The sequence below is a fragment of the Suillus plorans genome (genome assembly GCF_016647745.1).
Source record: "Suillus plorans strain S12 chromosome Unknown HD556scaffold_94, whole genome shotgun sequence".
Lineage (NCBI taxonomy): Eukaryota > Fungi > Basidiomycota > Agaricomycetes > Boletales > Suillaceae > Suillus > Suillus plorans.
The window spans coordinates 76,671-97,465 of record NW_024537478.1 but is presented as its reverse complement, the minus strand read 5'-3'; the positions used below and the strand labels follow the sequence as shown (position 1 = coordinate 97,465).

Sequence of the window (20,795 nt, the reverse complement as noted above, 5' to 3'; positions counted from 1 at the left end):
ATGCTTATTCCTATTTTACTCGTTTCCCTCATTTCATCAATCAACGCTGCATCGATAGCATCTCGTTCGCAGTCCTACCCATTATCTCAGCCAGCAGTGCTTGGCCCCAAGACTAGAATAACCATAGGTAATAAGGTCATCGCTCCTGATGGCTTCGAACGCTCGTGAGTCTATTGCAATGGCACGCGAAGATCACTGCTGATCTTGAATAGAGCAACTCTAGTTGACGGTATATTCCCTGGACCATTAATTGCAGCCCAAAAGGTGAACATCCATTGATCTCTCCTTTCGTGCACCAGTGCTGACCTCACATCAGGGAGATGACTTTGCCATCGAGGTGGTCAACGAGCTCAAAGACGAAACGATGTTCAAGAGTACTAGTGTCGTAAGCATCATTAAATCATCCACGTTGTCGATCGATTAACCTTGTTTACTGCAGCACTGGCACGGTATCTTCCAGAATGGGACGAATTACGCCGATGGGGCATCCTTCGTTACACAATGCCCCATTGCGCAAAATCACTCTTTTTTACACTCTTTCTCCGCTCCGAATCAGGCAGGCACCTACTGGTATCATAGTCATTATTCTGTCCAATATGAAAGTATCACTCGAACTTTGCGCATGCAGTAGAGGACTGACCTCTTTAACAGTGTGATGGTCTGAGGGGACCCCTTGTAATCTATGATCCTGATGACCCTTTGGCATATATGTATGATGTCGACGATGGTGAGCGAACAACTGATTCATATTTACCCTCTGCTGACCATCTGTTGTTGCCAGCGAGTACCGTAATCACACTTTCTGACTGGTGAGTCTCATGCATATTGGTGATCTTCCTGCTCAGTGTAGTGTCACTAGGTATCACGTTGTGGCTCCGGTCTTGCGCCACATCATAGGCACGACCGCCAACTCCTCGCTCATCAACGGACTCGGTCGATACGCTGGCGGACCCATGTCTGATCTCGCTGTGATCAATGTCGTGCCAGGAAAGCGATATCGCATGCGCCTGGTTGCAATGTCATGCGACCCCAGCTTCCATTTTTCCATCGATGGCCACAACTTGACCGTCATCGAAGCAGATGGACAGCTGACCGAACCCCTGGTAGTAGATGAGCTCCGGATTTTTGCGGGCCAGCGCTACTCTGTGGTTCTGGTAGCTGATAAGCCGGTGGATAATTACTGGATGCGCAGTCTTCCTAATTTGACAAAAGCCTCCTACGAGGGAGGAATGAACTCTGCAATCCTGCGCTATCAAGGCGCCCCGATTGCCGACCCGACCACGGTCTATACGGCATCCAAGAACCAATTGAATGAGACTGACTTGCATGCTCTGATCAATCCCGGCGCCCCTGGCATTCCAGGGTATGGGAAGGCAGACATCAACCTCAACCTCTCGGTTAAGAACTCCAACGGCTCATTCTATGTCAATAATGTCACTTTCCAATCCCCCACCATTCCTATTCTACTCCAAATTCTCAGCGGAGCTCGAGAACCGTCTGAGCTGCTTCCAGAGGGGAATGTCATCGTTCTAGAGGCTAACAAAGTGGTAGAGTTGACATTGACAACAAGCGGTCCAGGTGGACCTGTACGTGTTTCCCCTTCCTTCAACTCTTATGTGGCTGACATACTTGTACCAGCATCCCATACACCTTCATGGGGTAAGTTAGCTGTAACTTCGACGGCATGGTTTCAGGCTGACTGATGATCATTAGCATTCCTTCGATGTCGTACAGAGCGCAGGGAGCAGAACCTTCAATTATGTGAACCCCGTTCGTCGCGATGTAGTCAGTGCTGGCAGCACCCCTGACCAACAAATGGTGATCCGATGGACGACGGACAATTCTGGCCCCTGGTTCTTGCATTGGTATGCCATCATTTGATCTAGTTGTCAAGAAGGATACTAACCCCGAACCAACAGTCACATTGACTGGCACCTCGATGCGTATGTTTGTCCACGTCCTCGTGAAAGAAATAGCTAATCCTTAAATCCAGCGGTTTTGCGGTGGTAATGGCCGAAAGTCCCTCTGACACCCGCGCACATTTGAACCCCGTTCCAGGTACGAAATATACGGGTAAAATGTACTTCCATGGCTGAACTGCTTCACAGAGGATTGGCATCAGTTATGTCCGGCCTTTGACTCTTTATCACCCTCACAGTTAGGGGCGGAGGTCGGGAGTCCTATGAAGAAGCATCCAAAATCAGCACACTTCTCTTCCCGCCATCACCACTTCCTTAGATACAGTAGTAAACGTCCTAATCATTTTCATCTCTTAGGGGGTATACTGGGGTAGCATACTGATGGACAATCTCTACTTAGCATATTTTACTCTACATAGAATAGGAACCGCTATAATTAACTCTCCCCGGTAATATCCGGTAATATTATTATACCAGGCCGAATTCCTTGACCTTCCTTTGTCATGACAACGGTCAATGCATGCTGCCGGAAATTCGTATTATTTCTCTCTGAACAATATCTAAGGACAGGAAAATTTGAAGCTTACCACATTACTCCACTAGTGTTCCCTCGACGTTCGAGCATGCCAGGGACCCAATACTCACCGACCTAACGCTTTGTGAGATACTTTTTCGATCTGGCGGCAGAGGCACGCCACGGCACCGCGACAGCTCATTCCTCTATATCAGTTTTCACCTGATATAGTACAATAAAGCATATGGAGAACATGAAAAGGGCTACTGGGACCGGTCACCGCGCTGGTTAGTCGGCATCACATATCCACAAGGATCTAACCATTCTAGGGTTACTCCACGTAGACTCTGGGGCCAAAGTCCACCGTGGCTGCGGCAGTCTTGGCTTCCATACTTCCGTGCACAGGTACAAACCTCAACCTTAAACCTATACGCTCCTATACATCAAGAATGCAACACCCTACCAAACCAACCAAAGTCGCCTTGACAAGCGTTCACTGCCAACAGGCCCGGTACATTGTACAGCCCCATCCACTACATCACAGTTCCTGGTGTCTGACAGTTGTTACTTACAGGAGCTCGGTAGTAGTAAGCGACTACTACATATTGATGATGCGGTTCGCGTGGACTCAGCAAGAGACCAGTTCGAGAAACGTGTCGAATAATTTGATCCTCATGCATCGGCGAAGATCCGTCATCCATGATAACAACAAAACGCTCTCCGGATTGCTCGCATCCTGAAATCGGATAGAACCCACTCAACGCATTGTGTTCGCCCACTCTGGACTCTCGCGGTGACTTGTTGATCAAACGAGCAAGATCAGTCAAATCGCGCCCAAACGAGACGGATTGAAATTCCGTTGCATTGCATGGTGGCGTGAAGTCAGGCACGGAGCCGAGGACACTTGTCAGGGGATGCACGTGGTGCGCACGGTTAGCTTCAATCGAGCGGCCAGGTAGAACAATTGAACTTCATTTCCAGTGTTCTACCGCTGGTTTGAATTGATGTATATGAATCCCTACAGGCACCAGAACTGGCTAATCTAAGTCATCATTCAATCTGCCGAATGACGACCATAGATAAATTAGGTCCTTCCAAGCCAGAACTTTCCAACTGAAAGTGACTCGGTGCCACTTGGCTGATCTTTCCGAACTTCCGTCCCGGTTCTCATTACTCCCATATGAGTGCTATGGTCAAACTTGGCATGGCGGGCTGTGGGCTTGTGCACCAATTAACTAGCCGGGGCTTGGCATTTCACGACTGTAACCTTTTTACGGTGAAATTTGTCACTCGCAGCCGAAGTTAGAATGAAGACTTCTATAAGAGCAAACCACATTGAGGTGAGTCCTTATGATCAAGTGCTTTCCATCCCTTTGTACTCAATACAATGCTCTTCCTTAATGTCATTTTCATGCTATGGTTTCATCTAGTATCTGCTGCATCCACCATCTCACGATCCAATCCCTATTCACTCAACTCTCGTTCATATACACTAGGCCCCAAGACTGACTTGGTAATTTCTAATAAAGTCATATCTCCAGACGGGTTCGCGCGCTCGTGAGTTTGTCTTTTGCCGTGTTCCTTGCATCTTAATCATTGATATAGTGTAACGCTTGCCGGAGGAACGTTTCCGGGTCCAATCATCACAGCCAGAAAGGTCCCTTTTTATGCCAATTCGATCGAGCCATCAGACACTGATTATAGTTGAAGGGAGAACACTTCGATATCAATGTCGTGAACAGACTCACCGACAATGAAATGCTCTTGAGCACCAGTGTGGTGGGTAAACATCTGTTCGGTACTCATGCATCAGGCTTATCCGAGTCTGTTTAGCATTGGCACGGAATCAGGCAGAATAGGACTAACTATGCGGATGGAGTCTCGTTCGTTACTCAATGCCCTATTGCGCAAAATCACTCCTTCCTGTACTCCTTCGAGGCTCGGAATCAGGCTGGCACCTTCTGGTATCATAGCCATTACTCGGTCCAACAGTGGTATGTTGATAAGAAATGTTTAACTCCGTGATCAATGATCCGAACCCTTTTAGCGATGGACTCCGCGGAGGTTTTATTATCTATGATCCTGAAGATCCCCTATCCTATTTATACGACGTTGACGACGGTACAGTGACTACTATCATAGTCATGAATTCGCTCATTTATGTAAAACATTCACAGAGACCACCGTCATCACTCTTGCTGACTGGTACATCTCAGAACTATTTATGACTTGCATTGCGCTCACCAATTGATCATAGGTACCATACAGCTGCCCCTGTTTTAGGCCATATAATTGGCACCAATGCATTTTCCATACTCATTAACGGTCTCGGTAGATATCCAGGGGGACCACTGAGTGACCTTGCAGTGGTCAGTATCGAGTACGGGAAAAGATATCGCCTACGCCTTATAGCAATGTCTTGCGATCCCACCTTTACGTTCTCCATTGACAACCATAACTTGACGGTAATCGAAGCGGACGGTGAACTGACGCAGCCCCTCCTCGTGGACTCGCTTCAGATACTTGCTGGACAGCGATACTCTGTTGTACTCGTCGCGAACCAACCGGTCGACAACTACTGGATACGGGCGCTCCCAAACACTCCAGGCTTGAACAACTTCAACAACAACCAGAACTCTGCTATCTTGCGATATAACGGTGCACCCGTTGCGGAGCCTACTACAAACCAGACCACCGGTACCAACCCGCTCTCCGAGAGCAATTTGCATGCATTCATCAATCCTGGTGCACCTGGGATTCCAGAGTACGGAAAGGCAGACATCAACTTGCATTTGGTGGTCAACATCAATGCTGGGGTATATTCGGTCAACGGCACCCCATACATCCCTCCCACGGTGCCCGCATTACTTCAGATCCTCAGCGGCGCACAGCATGCAACCGATCTCCTTCCAACAGGAAGTGTATATGTTCTAGGGGCTAACAAGGTCGTCGAATTGACGATGCCAGCTGTTGCTGCTGCTGGTCCTGTAAGTTTCCCGCACGTTCACCACGTTACACACATCTCATGGCATCCATCTCCTTAGCATCCGATTCACCTTCACGGTGTAAGTATTTCTGGTTACCAGTTGACATCCGATTGCTCACTGTAGTGATAGCATAGCTTTGATGTCGTACAGAGCGCCGGAAGCAGTTCTTTTAACTACGTCAATCCCGTACGCAGGGATGTAGTATCCAATGGGCTCCCAGGCGATCAGATGGTGATTAGATGGGTCACAGATAATTCCGGCCCGTGGTTCCTGCACTGGTAAGCACTGCGATATTGATGTATCTCGCACTAGCACTGATCTCATCATTTACATAGTCATATTGATTGGCATCTTGACGCGTACGTGTCTTGAGCACTGACATCTTCGACAGCCGTAATCTGACACGTGTTGCTAGTGGTTTCGCTGTAATCATGGCCGAAAGTCCTTCGGATACTCAGCGGCATCTGGGCCATATACCCCGTAACTATTCGATTGTCCATCTTATGCTCCGCTTTAACTGATGGTGTACACAGATGCATGGGACGAACTTTGCCCGACATATGACTCGTTAACCCCAGCTCAAATTGGAGCGCAGAATTCGTATCAGGAAGCACAGAATATGAGCACAAGGCTATTTCCCCCTGTTATATAGTGTTCATGGAATAGCACCATCAGGACTCTCATAATTGAGATATACACAGTAGCACTATCAATGACAATCTATCGTGGGCCATCACATGCAGGTGCTCTCTGTATTTGATGCGAGCTGCTCAGATTACGTTCTAATGAGCAAGCCACCGTGACATGAAGCCATACCGAATGCTGTTAGTACCCACCCACTAACCGCAGACACAGCTGGAAGCGTGCTCTGTTAGGCTCCCTAGGCAGACGTCCAAATATAGTTGTTCCTTTCTTGCCATGTGCTGTATGTCGGCTGCTGGCAGAAGGTCGCCCATACGGAATCTACGCGATTCCGATAATAACTGACAGGATGAACCAGTGCGTGTTAGACGGTAAGCCGTGTCACGGAGGACATGCAGGAAATGGCTAGTCTGCATAAAATCTGCACAGACTGCGTGCCAAAGTCCGGGGACGTGTCTGCGTAATTTAGTCAAGACTGTCGCTTAACAAAAGGTGGTAATACTGAAAGTCTGTGTTTTAGTATCGCGGACGGTATTTATGTAGATTATGGGAACTCCAGTAAGCCAGTGTGCTTGCAGTCTGCGATCGGAAGGATCCGGGCGGTCAAAGGTGTCTGCATGATCGCAACCACCCTGCCATCTACGTCAGCCACCAATACGTATCCCGTCATGTCAACCGTCATGCCATCCCGTCATCCTTGTCAGCTTGCCGTCACGGTTCTAGTCATCTTGAGGCAGGACATGGTAGCTACAGGCTGGGAGCTGCAGACAACGGCATAGTGTTGACAGACACGCATGAAATAGGCAAACACAGTAGTAGACAGACAGGCCCGGGGAAGCGTGAGAGACTCGCAGGGACAAGGAGAGATGGAGGCAAAGATCCTGATGGCAGGCAGGCGGGATGATAGTGACGTAGTACGGCAGCCTCGACAGACTTCCCAGCACTTTCTGAATCCGTGCAACTCGCTGACAGGACACGAGTATCCACTTTGCACACAGACCGGCCGAATCCTGCACTCTCTGGTATCCCGGGTGGACCAATTAGATCAAAGCAAGTGATGAGAATACGAGGGTCGTTCAAGGCTTAGTAATCTGCATCAAGAGTAACTTTGTTCACACTCTAAAACTGATGCCGCTTCGGGGCCGCAACCTGCAGCTGGCACGATCGTCGATGATATGTACGGCTGATCATTATTTGAGTCTAACACCTGACTTCTACTCCCGCCAAGGGACAGACCAATCCGAGTTGAGCTCAGTGTTTTCCCGTGGTGAGTGGCTTTAAGATCGGCCAAGAGCAAGTGTGGGACTAGCCTGGGATGGCTTGGTGTGAAGTCGGTGCTCGATTATGGGACTTTGGGAGTCTGCCTAGGAAACAAGGGGGACGGTGGTGCGGCCTGGGACCAGATTGCAGAACCACAGTCTCCGGGAATCACATACTTGTTGATCCCGAAGTGAATGTACTTCCAAAACTTGAATGTCGTATGGTTGTATCGAACGTTTTTCCAAGGATTATGCCCTAATTTAGTAAGTATGCACTGCGATTAGTAATGGGTGATATCGGACGAGGGAGAGGCTTATAATCAATCTCAAACTCGTTTCACTACTCCATCGGTAGCTTAATAAGGTACCTTTTCGCTCCCATTTTAAAGGCTGTTCTGACGCTCTTTCCATCTTGTTCCGGATCTACTATTATCGCACTCTCGTCGATTCATCATGGGTGTCCTCGATATCGTTCCCGTTAGTACAGTCAATCATCGGGCAAGCTGATCCACTGACGCCCTCGTAGGCTGGTGTCCTAACTGGAGATAATGTTCGCAAGTTGTTCGACTACGCAAAGGAGAACAAGGTACATTTCTCTCGATTCACTGTATCCTTTATCTTAATGAGGCGCCTTGCGATTCAACTTCAATAGTTTGCCATTCCTGTGAGTGCCTTCCCTATCGGAGGTAAAGATCCTGCTGAAACGATGATATCTTCACCAGGCTATAGTGAGTGACGAAATCAATCAGAGTCTCCTGGCTTAACTCCGTCAAGAACGTCACTTCCTCATCCACCGCTAACGCGGTCTTGGAAGCCGCAAGGTCAGCAAAAGGGCCTTAGTCATTCACGAAATGCTCATATCCAGCTCCGCAGAGACATCAAGGCTCCAATCATCCTCCAGGTCTCTCAGGGTGGAAGTGCCTACTTCGCCGGGAAAGGTCTTTCAAATGACAACCAGCAAGCTTCCATTCTGGGAGCTATCGCTGCTGCCCACATTCGCACAGTCGCGAAGGCCTACGGCGTGTGAGTCTTACCTTTGCCTGGGATCTATGTTATTTTGATCCACGATGGATATCAGGCCTGTCGTTCTTCACAGCGACCACTGTGCCCACAAGCTCCTTCAATGGTTTGATGGCATGCTTGCTGCCGATGAGGCTTATTTCAAGGAGCACCAAGAGCCCCTTTTCTCTTCACACATGCTTGACCTGTCCGAGGAGCCAAAAGAAGAGAACATCGCAACTTGCGTCAAGTACTTCAAGCGCATGGCACCTATTGGTATTTGGCTAGAGATGGAAATTGGTATCACCGGAGGTGAAGAGGACGGTGTTGACAACACTGGTGTCGACAACGCATCCCTCTACACGCAACCCGAGGACATCTACGATGTTCACGCTGCTTTGAGTTCTATTAGCCCCAACTTCAGCATTGCTGCTGCGTTCGGTAACGTGCACGGCGTCTACAAACCTGGAAACGTCAAGCTCCAGCCTGAGTTGCTGGGAAGCACCAAGCTTACAGCAGCCAAAAACTCGGTGGCAAGTCCGAGAAACCTCTCTACCTCGTGTTCCACGGTGGTTCCGGGTCAACCAAGGAGGAGATCAAGACTGCAGTCGACCATGGTGTCGTCAAAATGAACGTTGATACTGGTAAGTCTGTTAGGTTTAGCAATGAATTCAGTCGCTGACGCGGAAACTGTCACTCAGATACCCAGTTTGCTTATCTCGCTGGTATCAGGGTACGATTGACCATCAGTCCTGGAGATCGCGCAATGGCTGACCGTTATCTCTCAGGACTTTGTTTTCAAGAAAAAAGATTACCTGCTCACTCAAGTTGGTAACCCCGAGGGCGCAGACAAACCTAACAAGAAGGTTCGTTACTAGCTTATCTTTTCTGAGATTTCTGTCATTCATGTTTGATTGCAGTTCTATGACCCCCGTGTCTGGGTTCGTGAGGAGAAAAACGCTCTCGGCGCGGGTCAAGGAGGCTTGCAGTGACCTCGGCAACGTTAGTGAGTGTCAAATTGAGCTTGATCGTTGATCGGTCATTGACGTGAACATCGCCGTAGACCGCTTGTAAAGAAAGAGCCTGTGAATGCATGTATAACTTCGAAACAGAGTTTCAAGATGTGTACTTCTGTGAATGCTCGGATAATTATGACGCCCGAAAGCAGCCTTGTTCTATTAATTTAAATCATAAACATGTTGGATGTTCTGCAGAACTGAAAGGAGACCGTCGTGACTCGTGAACGTATGAAGAGCTCCAGGTCCTATCTTGGACCTTGGTTGATGGAAGCGTCGGAATTTGACAACTGTGGGTGGCTTCCAATTGGCCGAACTTCTGTTGATTTTTGACAAATTCTTGAACCACTGTTGTAATCCACGGAGTGTACATCACAACTGCACCACTAACATCCATCTCAATCCTGAGGCCTGAGGCATCTTGCCTTGTCTATAGTCTGTAATTCAAAAGTTCCTGCTCGACTCGATCCAGTATTTGTTATTGTAACAACATGACTTCCGCTCTGAACGATTTTAGTACGTGATTGTTAATCTTTACTCCGCTCGACTGCGACTCATACTTACCACGCACAGTCTATGCTTCTTTCCTCATTCCGATCTTCTTCACCATCGAATGCACCAGATGCGTTCTCTACGTCTCCGACAGAACGCCTGGCAGCGGTCCATTGCGCTTGGTCGTCTTACTACTCAACATCCTCGCGGTTGGCCCACTCCAAGTGATTTTTGGATGGGTGCTAATGGTCGTATGGTTCCCTGTGCGAGCTCTTCTGTGGTTCATGGGTATAGGAAGGGGTGCGCCGAAGAAAGGTGCGTGTGTTTGGTCTCTCCTTTGCTCGATGTGCCAGATGGCTGACGATCAATTCATGCGTCATGTATGTAGGCTCGGCGGCTGCAACAGCGCGATTCTATGAATTCAAGAAGAGACGAGCTCAGAACAGGCGAGGAGAAAGTTGATCAGCAGGACTTGAGGTATTATCATATGATTTTCTTGGGTTGGATGTACCTCTATAAGTGTATTGTTTCTTGCACTAGTACTGTTGTTGTTTTATGATTGCTGTCGTCGTTTTATTATATTTATGCTCTCCTTCGAAGTGTAACTTCCTAGGTGCAACACCCTCGCCGAGCTAAACTTCAGATTCAACATTTTACCGCACCGAATGAACCCATAGTACAATCACGTGACCGCGTATTTACCGTTAGCCTGTGTCCAAGAAATCGATAGCGAAGAACTGACGCGAAATGCGCCGAACAGCCTCAGGCGGAATAATTCAATTGCGCCATAAATATATAGCACAGATGTAATTTATGCTGAGAGTCCTTAAGTAGGTAAGCATATTACGATCCGGATACGAGATGTCTTAACATTTATTCATGTCGTAAACGGAACCGATGTCTTTGACCTGTGCAATGATATCGTGATCTGACGCGATTTGAGGGTCGTTCAAGGCGAACAATCAATCGCAACGCTGGATCAATCAATTCTGAATCATCCAATTCTCGTTCTTCGGGAGAATCTTGTAATGGGGACCCAGGTAGGATACGATCATCCGAACCCTGCGTGTTGTCTTCGAAGTCAGCCAGCCCGAGAAGATGACGAACGAGCAAGAATGACTGTCAAGTGGGCCGTGCATGCGAAAACAGAAGAAACCTGTCTTGCGTCGAGATTAGCAAGTCACGAAGTCTGTCGGCCTTGACTTGATACGTAAATTGGTCTTCACGAGGTCGCGTTGTTTAACTTCTTTGACAAGGAATACGATGCAGAGCAGATGCAGACGGCGTTGTACAAAACGGGAGGCGCTCAGTTTATCAAGTATGCTGTACATTTTCACAGCTAGCTTCAAATCCCCGGAGTGTCGCAGCACGAAGACTTGATATCTGCATCTCGTTTTAGATGGCAGAGGGTGTGGTTGAGCTTCGTATGAAGTGATGTCTGCAGGCAAACGACTATTGAACTCGGAAGATCTTCCGACAGTCAGGCAGTAATGTCCCCTGACTGAGCTACCATCTCCTGCAAAAGCCGTTCGAGTACCTTTTGTTTCTTCTCACCATACACAATAGGTAGCTGGACGCCGAAGGTTCCGAACAGAGGGTATGCGATGTCCTGCAATGTGGTGACACGCCTCGACACGCATTGCAATCTTTCTCGTGCGCGTCTCATCCCGGGAAGGATGTCGACAAGAGCCCGTGCATCTATACCTGTTGTACCTTGCAACTCCTGCATGATCTGGGGAGACTCTTTGTGGTTCGGAGAGTGGTCATCGAGATGTAAGGTCCAATCATTCTGGTAGAAGAGAACGACCTTGGGAGCCAGAAATTTGGGAACAGTCCATCCCCGTATTCCAAGTGCTTTTTCCAGCGCGCCAGATTTCGATGAAAGCGCTCTCCGACCTTGCCTTACTGCGATTGGCAAAAATAGCATAGGTTGCAAAATCCAGGTCGATCGCTGCCGAGTAAGTCCCGATAGCCTTGTCATACTCGCCCGCAGTAAGGACAGCGTCTCCGCTTACAGCAAGGTCTGCAACTCCGTTAGCAGTATAGAGCATGCTGCATTCTTGCTTGAAAGCTGCATCACGGCGTGAAACACAAGTGAGTATTGTAGCCTGTAGACGTTCCGAAAGACTTACCAGTACACCCAATCAAGGCAGCTTGCCTTCGTAGCATCATCACTCATATCCATCATACATCGGTACGATTTGAGGACGTCTCCAGGTCTACCCGCATGGAGGAATGCATGACACCGATTCTTGTTTGTAATTTGCCGCAAGGACCTGAAGTCCCACCCGAACAGCTGGGCTTTGGGCATGAGAAGCACGTTGAGTTATCGACGTACCACGGCAAAGTCTCCATATCTGGAATAAATGGCTGATTCAGGTAAGAACGTGCGGATGTTGATAGCGGTAGTGAAGTGGTCAGTTTCATCGTAACGCGCGCTATCCAAGACGTCGATTCCGATTTGAAACATGCAGATATGCCTGATGTGTGAAATTTATAAATATCCGTCAAACATATATGGACTGGATATATGGTTTGAAACTGACTTCCACAGTACGACAAACAAGAGTGTCAGCATTCATGCGACAACCAGCTCTTGAGCACGCTGCATTGCGTCCTCGTACTGATTTGCATTAGAAAGCACAATAGCCTGAAAACGGCAATGAGAAAGGGACTCTGCGAGAAATAGTAAGCGTACCTTGAACTAAGTCGATAGGGAGAGGATCAACTGTTTGCGAATCTCTGGTGAATATGGACGCGAGGTCGAATGCTTTCATCGCATTTTGAGGTTCATTGTTCCACAGAGAGCAATGCCTTTGGAGATACAACCTGTCGAGGAGGGCTGAATGCTGGTAGACTATTAGTCAATATGGAAGCAAACGAAGTGGCTGGAGATGCAACGTGAACTTACATTGTTACTGTTCGCTTGAAGACTTCAACAACAACACGTCCTTAGAACGAGATGAGATAACGGAGGTACAATAGATGAATAGGAACGTACTTCTATGACCCGTTCCTGGGGAGAATCCTCTAGCAAAGCGATACCAGGTACTACCCATTGTGAGACCTTATCGGCACTCCCGCTGATGATATACTTGCCATTCATTGAGAATGCGACACGATACACATTATCGGAGGACTTGAATATGGCAATGGTTCGTCGACTAGAGGGTCGCCAGAGGCGGACGTGTTTACCATCGGATGCAGAGGCGACAAGTATGCCAGCAGAGTTCACGGAAATGGCATTCACCTGATAAGTATGGCCTGTCCAGGGATCACCGACCTGCTACCAGGTTGATGGATCCCAAACCCATATCAAGAATGATGCTCACTGAGAGAAGCCGTGAACCATCGGATGATCGGGCATCCATGCGAGTGATAAGTTGAACACAGCGTGAGCACTGAGCCGTGAGGTTTGCGATGCATTCCTTCGTGTCCGTAATTAAAATCTGGACTCATCAGTGGATCCTGAATGTCGCAATAGCAAGGTATTCTCCAGATGGTGCATACTGAATGCAGTAGACTGCTGCATGGCAGTCAATTAGATTTCATTGCAGATGCCAAGTTGTGATGTTCCAGAGCTTCACGGCGCCATGGATCCAACGAACTGGTTGCTAGCAGTGCACCATCTGCAGAAAAGTCCAACGAGTGGATCGACCCGAAGTGAGCTTTTATGATTTTGGGTGAGAGAATTATAGTGTCGCTTGTCCCAAACGATAAGCTCTCCGTTATAATCCCCGCTCGCTATGAACTGCCCGTCTTTCAATAGCAAACACCGCGATTGCCCGTAATGCGTAAGTTAGACTGCGTTGTGACGCCCCTCCATTTTCTTCAACACAACGCTTTTTTTCAAGTCCCACAGGCAGAGTGTCTTGTCTACCGAGCCCGTGACTTGGACTACACGTCGTCCACCAGGGAAAGCTGCGACTGCACGTACAGTATCTGTACGAGCCTCAGGCTCTCGTATTGCCATGCGAGCGATGGACTCCGCTGCTTCCCACATTCTGCTGTCGGATGGTGATGTTGGGATGAAAATTGTGGACGACTTGATACCGTACTGCAGTGGATAACAGAGGCTCGAATATATGCACCGGACCCTGGTCGGTTTGTTTCACATTGGCCCCCTGCTCGCTTCTTAAGCCTCTTCACCCACAAACGGTTAAACCAGTTGTATTGATCCATTTTGTGATAGACATTGACCTTGTTTCAAATACAAATATCTCAATTGGGCGGTTGTCTGTGTCTCCATTCCTGCAACAGCCCTGGGTACTACCCTGGAGGAAGCGGACGTACGTGGCAGCCTTGATTCTCTATTATCACACTGACGCAGGGCTGAAAATAGCAACATATTGTAATCGCACGCATGGAGATTACAACAGATTACTTGATGTGTGGCGAGTGCTCAACAGCTCGATCGACCAACAATATTGATGAGTCTATAATTGCAACTAGAGCACAGGCCTGCGCAGCGTGACTGTCGACTGCTGGGGTCCGCCCACCTGTCTCGGATGCCGAAACGTTGACTTTATTCTAGGTCCTAACAACACTGGATCATCCAGCCTGAGATGACAGGACCCGTGATGTTAGTGAAAAGTACCCAAAGATGTGAAGGATGCATTTTGAGACCTCAATACGGGTTGCTACCTCTTTGAGCTGGCCTTGTCTTCCGCCTTTTCGCCATGGTATTATGGTGGGAGACCTGCTCATTTCCAGCCTGTTCTGAGTCTTCTGAGAGTATGTTCAAATGTGTATCCTTGGAACATTATACTGCTTCCGCCCATCTGCTCGAGGTCGACGGTGCCGATCCGGAGTGCAGTCTTGCCAGTGTAGAGTTCATGCCCTAGTGGTGCCTGAAGTGCTCTGAACGTGACGATGATGTGAAATTGGCTGACTACGCTACTGATGGGCGTTCTGCGGCACTGCCATTACACAATACTACTACATAATTAGTATGATATGACTTATATCGGGACCTACTCGGACCAGGTTGCCCTGTTTCATTTAGCATTTGGCAGCGTGTACAGAATTTACATCAGCCCATCGTAATTTTCCCCCAGGAGAGCTTCGCCTTAGGCGTCCGATAAGAACTGAGCTGGTTCGGAATAGAAATGCTTGTTCTGTATAACGTGGAGTAAGTCCCCACAACATTCACTGCTCACAGCAAGCCTACCTCAATTGTGCTAAACACTATCAACATCCTTCTGAATGGCACAGTCAGCATACCCCTTCCTTCTGATCACCACACCTGTGGGAGCTTTCGAAGCTCGTGAATGCGCCGTATCTGCAACCGCAGTCCCCGATGCTCGTGAATGTGCTGTATCTGTAGCTGCAGTCTTCCCCGATAGACGACACATGGTGACCGGCTTGGGAGATCGCACGCTTTGTCTGTGGGACTTGGAGACAGGTCTTGTGTTGAAGGAAATGAAGGGACATCGCACCTGGGTGGGGGCAGTGGCAGTATCGGGAGATGGGCAGTTGATAGCAAGCGGTGATGCTAACGGAGAGCTCATTGCATGGGACGGTCACACCGGTGAATCTCTCACTCAACCCATCAGAATTCACTCCAAACGGATCGTGTCGCTGGACTTTTCTCCAGTCGGCGCAGTATTGGCGAGTGGTTCATGGGACACCACAACAGAGCTCTGGAGCACAGGGACATGGCAGATGCAAGGGAACGTCATCGATTGTAGTGATTATGTTCATTGTGTTCGGCATTCCCCGACTGGCGAATATCTCGCCATCGCAACATCGAAGGATATTCAGATATGGACTACAAGCAACAGGCAATGCATCGCACGTTGCCAGAGTTACGCTGCGCCCCATCCAGCCTGATTATTCACTCGCATGGACGCCTGATGGTACACGTTACTTTCAGGCTCCAATCCAGATCCCACCATACAGGAGTGGGATACATCAACGTGGCAGCAAGTCGGTGATCCCTGGAGAAGTCATACTGCGGCCAACCCTATTACTGGGGACCCCACTGCTAGCTTCGTAGCCTCCGCATCCACGGACCACCCTCGACTCCGGCGGTTGCTGGATCGACGAACCATCGCCATTTTCAAACACTCTGATGGCGTGTACTCTGACACTTACTCCACGTATGGCAAGCATATCCGTGGTGAAGGTAAAGGTAGGGAGTTATTGGATCGGCATTGGCCAATGCTGGAAGACTCTTTGGTCGATTCCAAGGTATGTTTTTACCATCGGCTCTGATAAATGTGAACGTGCTTCACGCAGATCCTCACTATGAACACCGCAATACGCAATGCATGCATAACTGGGGATTTGCACACTGCTGAAGCTCTGCTAACACGACAGATTTACGCTGACCACAACGACCACAACGCCTATGCCTGTCGCTCATTTGTTAGGGCGCGAAAAGCCGATTGGGACCGCGCGCTTGATGATGCACTCGAGGTGGGGTACACTGTCCCATCATGACTCTGAAAGGCTAACTCACTTTGATGGTGACATAGTCCATCAGTATTCAAGATTCCTTGACCGGTTGGATCTCCAAGGGCATCGCCCTCTGCGGAAAAATGCAGGTCGAGGACGGGATGGAAGCATTTGACCTCGCGTTCATGTTTACCAACGAATACTCAAAGACTACCCATATTCTCCTCCTGATTAAGGCACGTCAATATTTTCTCGTGTTTCACTTTGCTTCACCAAGTTCAGGCCATCGCTTATTTCAATGCAAATCAACACGAGCACGCCATCATGCGCATCCAAAGGTTGGATAACGTTTGTCTTAAGGCAGATATTCCTGTTTGTCATATCGTGGAAGTGAGTGCCGAGCACTCTCAGACTCACGGTCGTTGATACTGAACTTTTAATATCAGGCGTACCTACGTCTCCAACTGGGGATAAACGCCTTTGATAGTGCCTATGAAAACGAAGCTGATGAACACTTCGCTGTCATTATCAATACCATCGCTTCCACCTCTCAGTCAGCCATTCATTCTACATATGAGGACTTCGTCGTGGTATGTAGATACAATGCAACCGAAAAACTTGATGTTCAACTCCGCGATCTGCTAGCTCTTTGGATGGAACCTCAAGGAACTGTGGCAAATTGCAAGCCAGAGACGGTGCGATGCACTCCTCCGGGCAGGTATGCTTCGAGAAGCCCATGAATCGTATCGATATATGATGGATATGAGCGACGAAGCGACCAAGGCTAACTGCCTTGGTTGGTCCACTGGCAAGTCTTCAGTCGTATTACCAGACTACAGATCTTACTCGCATTTGGCATAGTTTTCAAGCAAAGATGCAGTGCGCTCTATACTGTCGACGGAGATGCCCTTCCGGCGAGCGGAGATGCTGCATTGGATGCACACGATTTCGATAAAGCTATTGATCTGTACTCGGCGGCGATCGACTTGGATTTTGCAACCGAGGCTATCTTTGCAAACCGCAGTAAGGCTAGGTTAGAAGAAATGCTATGGGACGATGCACTCTTCGATGCGAAAAAGGTAGGATTGCATCTATTGCTTCATAGCTTATGCTGATTTTGGTAATACCTAGGTCATCGAACTCAGCCCTTCCTCTTATCTTGGATACCAGTTGAAACATGCGGCGATGCATGGCGCACAACACTATGAGGAAGCCATCGAAGCTTTCCAAGTTATGCTATCCAAGTTGGACAATTCTGCCGACACTCAGTTACAAGGTAAGCCCCGAAAAGCACATGTATACCTCCAGATGGTTGAATATTTCCCCAGAGCTGCGCCGACAATATCTCAGTCCATCCGAAGCAGAGGCTGTGATTGAAAGGACCATTTATTTCGAACTTGAATGCGCCCCGCTTCGTCTACTTACATACCCGCTGGTCGTTTATACGATCGAAAGGCACAGATACATGCCTTCAGGACGAGCGCGGAGTACAAGGAGCTTCTGTCATCCACAACGAAGCATGCAGATCTCCGCACAGAGCGCATCGAAGAAGTGGTGGCGAAATACTTTAGTTACGTCATGCTATCACATAGGTGGGAGAGGCATGAGCCATTACTGTTCGACATCCAGGACAAAGTGGTGTACGACTTGGATTCCGTTGGCGGCGTCGCGAAGTTGCAGTCATTCTGCAAAACTGCTCGTACGGCTGGGTACCGATGGGGGTGGATTGATACATGCTGCATCGACAAAAGTAATAATGCCGAGTTCCAAGAATCGATCAACTCCATGTTTGCCTGGTATCGCCATTCAGCGCTTACGATTGTCTATCTCTCGGATGTTCTGCCTTCGTCCAAATCTGGCGCAATGGCAAAGAGCGCTTGGAACACTCGAGGATGGACATTACCGGAATTACTTGCCCCCAAAATCATTCGCTTCTATCAAAGTGATTGGACTTTGTATCTAGATGACCACTCTCCCAACCACAAGCAGTCTGTCGCGATCATGCGGGAGTTGGAGTATGCAACGGGCATAGATGCACGGACTCTTGTCACCTTCCGTCCCGGTATGAGAGATGCCCGAGAGAAACTACAATGGGCATCGACACGCGTCACCACCGTGCATGAAGACGTCGCATACTCGTTGATGGGTATCTTTGGTATCAACCTACCTGTGATGTATGGCGAGACGAAGCAATATGCGCTCGGGCGTCTCTTGCAGGAGGTTGTGACTCAGTCAGGCGACCTCACTGCTCTCGACTGGATCGGGAAACCATCCAAATTCAACAGCTGTCTTCCTGCGGACATCACTTCATATGCAACCCCACCGTACACGCTACCATCTATATCTGAAGATGAGATGGAGAGATCGGTCTCATCACTGAAGAACACTGTGGTTATCGAGTCGGCTTTGAAATTGTACAGAAAACTGGACCGCTGGAGCGGTCCACATTTTTCTCACTGCCGGCTTCATCTGCCATGCATCACATTCCCTGTCACGGCAGTCAGACGGAGGCTCGTTGAACACGAGGAGACCCATTTAACGTATGAAGTCAAGACAGACGGGCTTCATAACGTGAAGATTACCACGGAGGAGAAGTTACCTCAGTTCTCACGAGGAAGACCCACTCGACAGTCATTCTTACTCGTCCGTCCCTGGGATCCTCGTCTCCTTGGGCTACCTGACTTTTTAGACGACGAGCAGAGCGTGGATGATTGGAGTGAGCTGGAATCACTATCATCATGTTCATCCTCTGGAGAACAGTGGTTGGTCCGTTCGGAATCTCACTCACAAGCGTTACGATTACTGTTTCGCCTTGGACAGCCTTTCACCGCATTTTTGCTAGCGCAGCAACGCGGTGGAGAATACAAGAGAATTGCGTCAGATCGTCATATTATTGCACAAGTTCAAGACATTGCTTCTGTTCGCCACATGATGGACGTCAGGATGTTGGAGATATTGTAACTGTAAGAGCATGATAATATACCCGGAGAATATAGTTCAGACGTATATAATGTAGAACCAAAGTTTTTAATGTTTTTATGGACGTTAGGATATATTAGAAATCTTGTGACTGTACGAGCATGATATTTACCCGCAGAATATATTTCAGGACAATTCAGACATATATAGAACCAATGTTTTTTTATGTTATATATGCACAGTTACCTATCTACTGCATGCGACACTGCCGTGGAAGAAGTCTGTGCACATAGGCCAAATAAAATTCTCTTGACCCTGGTTTCTGCGCCTTCAAGGTCAGCCCTGCCATTCGTAAAATGTAACGGGAATGATGTCGGAATTGCGTCACTGAACAATCGGTCCGCAATCTGTTTGGCAATGAACAAACAGCAACTTGAAGCTCTGTTGGAGTTGCCGACATGGGAAGCGAGGTTCTTCGGCTGCAATGTGTATCTGTTACACGTACTATGAGAGTTTGTATGACTTGGTGTGCTATGAAGGAGATGTTTTACAAGACTTGAGCTGAGCAATTTTCACAGACCTGATGTGCAAAGGGGTGTGAATACGTGTCTGTTTCCTGAACAAGGTGAGTAGGGAGGAATAACACACTCCAAATGTGCCCGGATATATGCAGAACAACCATGATGGCCCGGGTGTTTAGCGCGGTGTGTTTGGCCCAATATGAAAAGCTGCAGCAATGAGCCTGGGCCCTGCTGCAAGTTTGGACCAAAGGCATAGCCTCATAGTAATGGTGTCTGATAAGACATGGCGATCATGTGTAATAGGCACTTGTTAAGGTACCAAGTACTATTAGTACGCACTCCCTCTGATGCCATTGGTAGCACATGTATAGCGGTGCAGAATGTCCTATTGGGAGTATTTTAGCTATGAATGATATGTATATGCAAGCACGGGAAGGAGCAAGGTGAGGCTTGTGCTGGCTTCGGGAGGTCTTCTTATTACGTTCTTACGTTGCACTGCTGGCACCTATTACTAGTTTCGCCACAGTTAAGACACCCGAACGGTGGCAGAGTAGTGACAGGGCACTGCACCCCACAAATTAGCGCTGTGAAATATTATAAAAACGGGAACTGTTGTTCAGCATAAAGCTTCACAAGGCATGAAAAGTTCCTACAGCAAGTCCACCGACGCTTAACCGCTCTCACCATCAACCTAGAACTAAATGGTGAATGTAGCTCAACCCATCGTCCAAATGACCACGCCAGTTCGAGTGGCTGCATCTCACGAACACACTATATATGCAGTTGCAGTCTTTCCCGATGAACGACGAGTGGTAACGGCCTTGGGAGATAATACACTTCGCTGTGGGACTTGAAAGGCGATGGTGCGGTGAAGAAAATGAAAGGTCATCGCGGCTGGGTGTGGGCAGTTGCGGTATCTCGAGATGAGAGATTCATAGCAAGCGGTGATCACAACGGAGAACTTATATCTGGAACGTCGACACTGGAGAATCACTCACCCAAATCATCAAAGCCCATTCCGCAGCAATCTACTCGCTGGACTTTTCTCGAGATGGAGAAGTGCTGGCAACTGGTTCAGTGGACAAAGCTACGAAGTTGTGGGGTACAAAATCGTGGAAGCAGCAAGGA

At 48.4% G+C, this 20,795-nt stretch overlaps 6 protein-coding genes across 6 annotated transcripts; 5 read left to right on the top strand and 1 right to left on the bottom strand.

The window, feature by feature from the left end:
* Nucleotides 1-2,441, top strand: HD556DRAFT_1539651 (laccase; the record flags this gene model as incomplete). Its single annotated transcript, XM_041309723.1, has 12 exons — nt 1-164; nt 213-264; nt 317-385; nt 440-589; nt 652-727; nt 782-809; nt 860-1,586; nt 1,639-1,659; nt 1,735-1,865; nt 1,920-1,943; nt 1,994-2,058; nt 2,109-2,441. The coding sequence occupies 12 exons, from the start codon at nt 1-3 to the stop codon at nt 2,291-2,293; spliced, it is 1,692 nt and encodes a 563-aa protein (XP_041153780.1). The 3' UTR covers nt 2,294-2,441.
* Nucleotides 2,442-3,798: 1,357 nt separating this feature from the next.
* Nucleotides 3,799-6,207, top strand: HD556DRAFT_1300309 (laccase). The gene is made up of 12 exons (XM_041299465.1): nt 3,799-3,990; nt 4,039-4,090; nt 4,144-4,212; nt 4,267-4,427; nt 4,481-4,554; nt 4,611-4,638; nt 4,691-5,420; nt 5,478-5,498; nt 5,550-5,698; nt 5,756-5,779; nt 5,836-5,900; nt 5,954-6,207. Exons 1-12 carry the CDS (start codon nt 3,821-3,823, stop codon nt 6,070-6,072), a joined length of 1,662 nt encoding a protein of 553 aa, XP_041153779.1. The 5' UTR covers nt 3,799-3,820; the 3' UTR covers nt 6,073-6,207.
* Nucleotides 6,208-7,602: 1,395 nt separating this feature from the next.
* Nucleotides 7,603-9,591, top strand: HD556DRAFT_1416275 (uncharacterized protein). The gene is made up of 10 exons (XM_041304329.1): nt 7,603-7,684; nt 7,742-7,798; nt 7,848-7,928; nt 8,148-8,344; nt 8,400-8,793; nt 8,823-8,964; nt 9,022-9,053; nt 9,109-9,186; nt 9,241-9,261; nt 9,299-9,591. The coding sequence occupies exons 2-10, from the start codon at nt 7,775-7,777 to the stop codon at nt 9,353-9,355; spliced, it is 1,026 nt and encodes a 341-aa protein (XP_041153778.1). The 5' UTR covers nt 7,603-7,684; nt 7,742-7,774; the 3' UTR covers nt 9,356-9,591.
* A 30-nt stretch (nt 9,592-9,621) lies between these two features.
* Nucleotides 9,622-10,453, top strand: HD556DRAFT_1416267 (uncharacterized protein). Its single transcript, XM_041304328.1, has 3 exons — nt 9,622-9,852; nt 9,910-10,143; nt 10,217-10,453. Exons 1-3 carry the CDS (start codon nt 9,828-9,830, stop codon nt 10,288-10,290), a joined length of 333 nt encoding a protein of 110 aa, XP_041153777.1. The 5' UTR covers nt 9,622-9,827; the 3' UTR covers nt 10,291-10,453.
* An 855-nt stretch (nt 10,454-11,308) lies between these two features.
* HD556DRAFT_1248442 (uncharacterized protein) lies at nt 11,309-11,755 on the bottom strand (the record flags this gene model as incomplete). The annotated part of the gene is made up of 1 exon (XM_041298774.1): nt 11,309-11,755. One exon carries the CDS (start codon nt 11,753-11,755, stop codon nt 11,309-11,311), a length of 447 nt encoding a protein of 148 aa, XP_041153776.1.
* A 4,468-nt stretch (nt 11,756-16,223) lies between these two features.
* Nucleotides 16,224-19,247, top strand: HD556DRAFT_1416246 (heterokaryon incompatibility protein-domain-containing protein). Its single transcript, XM_041304327.1, has 9 exons — nt 16,224-16,248; nt 16,308-16,463; nt 16,510-16,617; nt 16,674-16,817; nt 16,873-17,035; nt 17,089-17,306; nt 17,359-17,503; nt 17,556-17,662; nt 17,683-19,247. Exons 2-9 carry the CDS (start codon nt 16,371-16,373, stop codon nt 19,186-19,188), a joined length of 2,484 nt encoding a protein of 827 aa, XP_041153775.1. The 5' UTR covers nt 16,224-16,248; nt 16,308-16,370; the 3' UTR covers nt 19,189-19,247.
* Nucleotides 19,248-20,795: the final 1,548 nt, after the last annotated feature.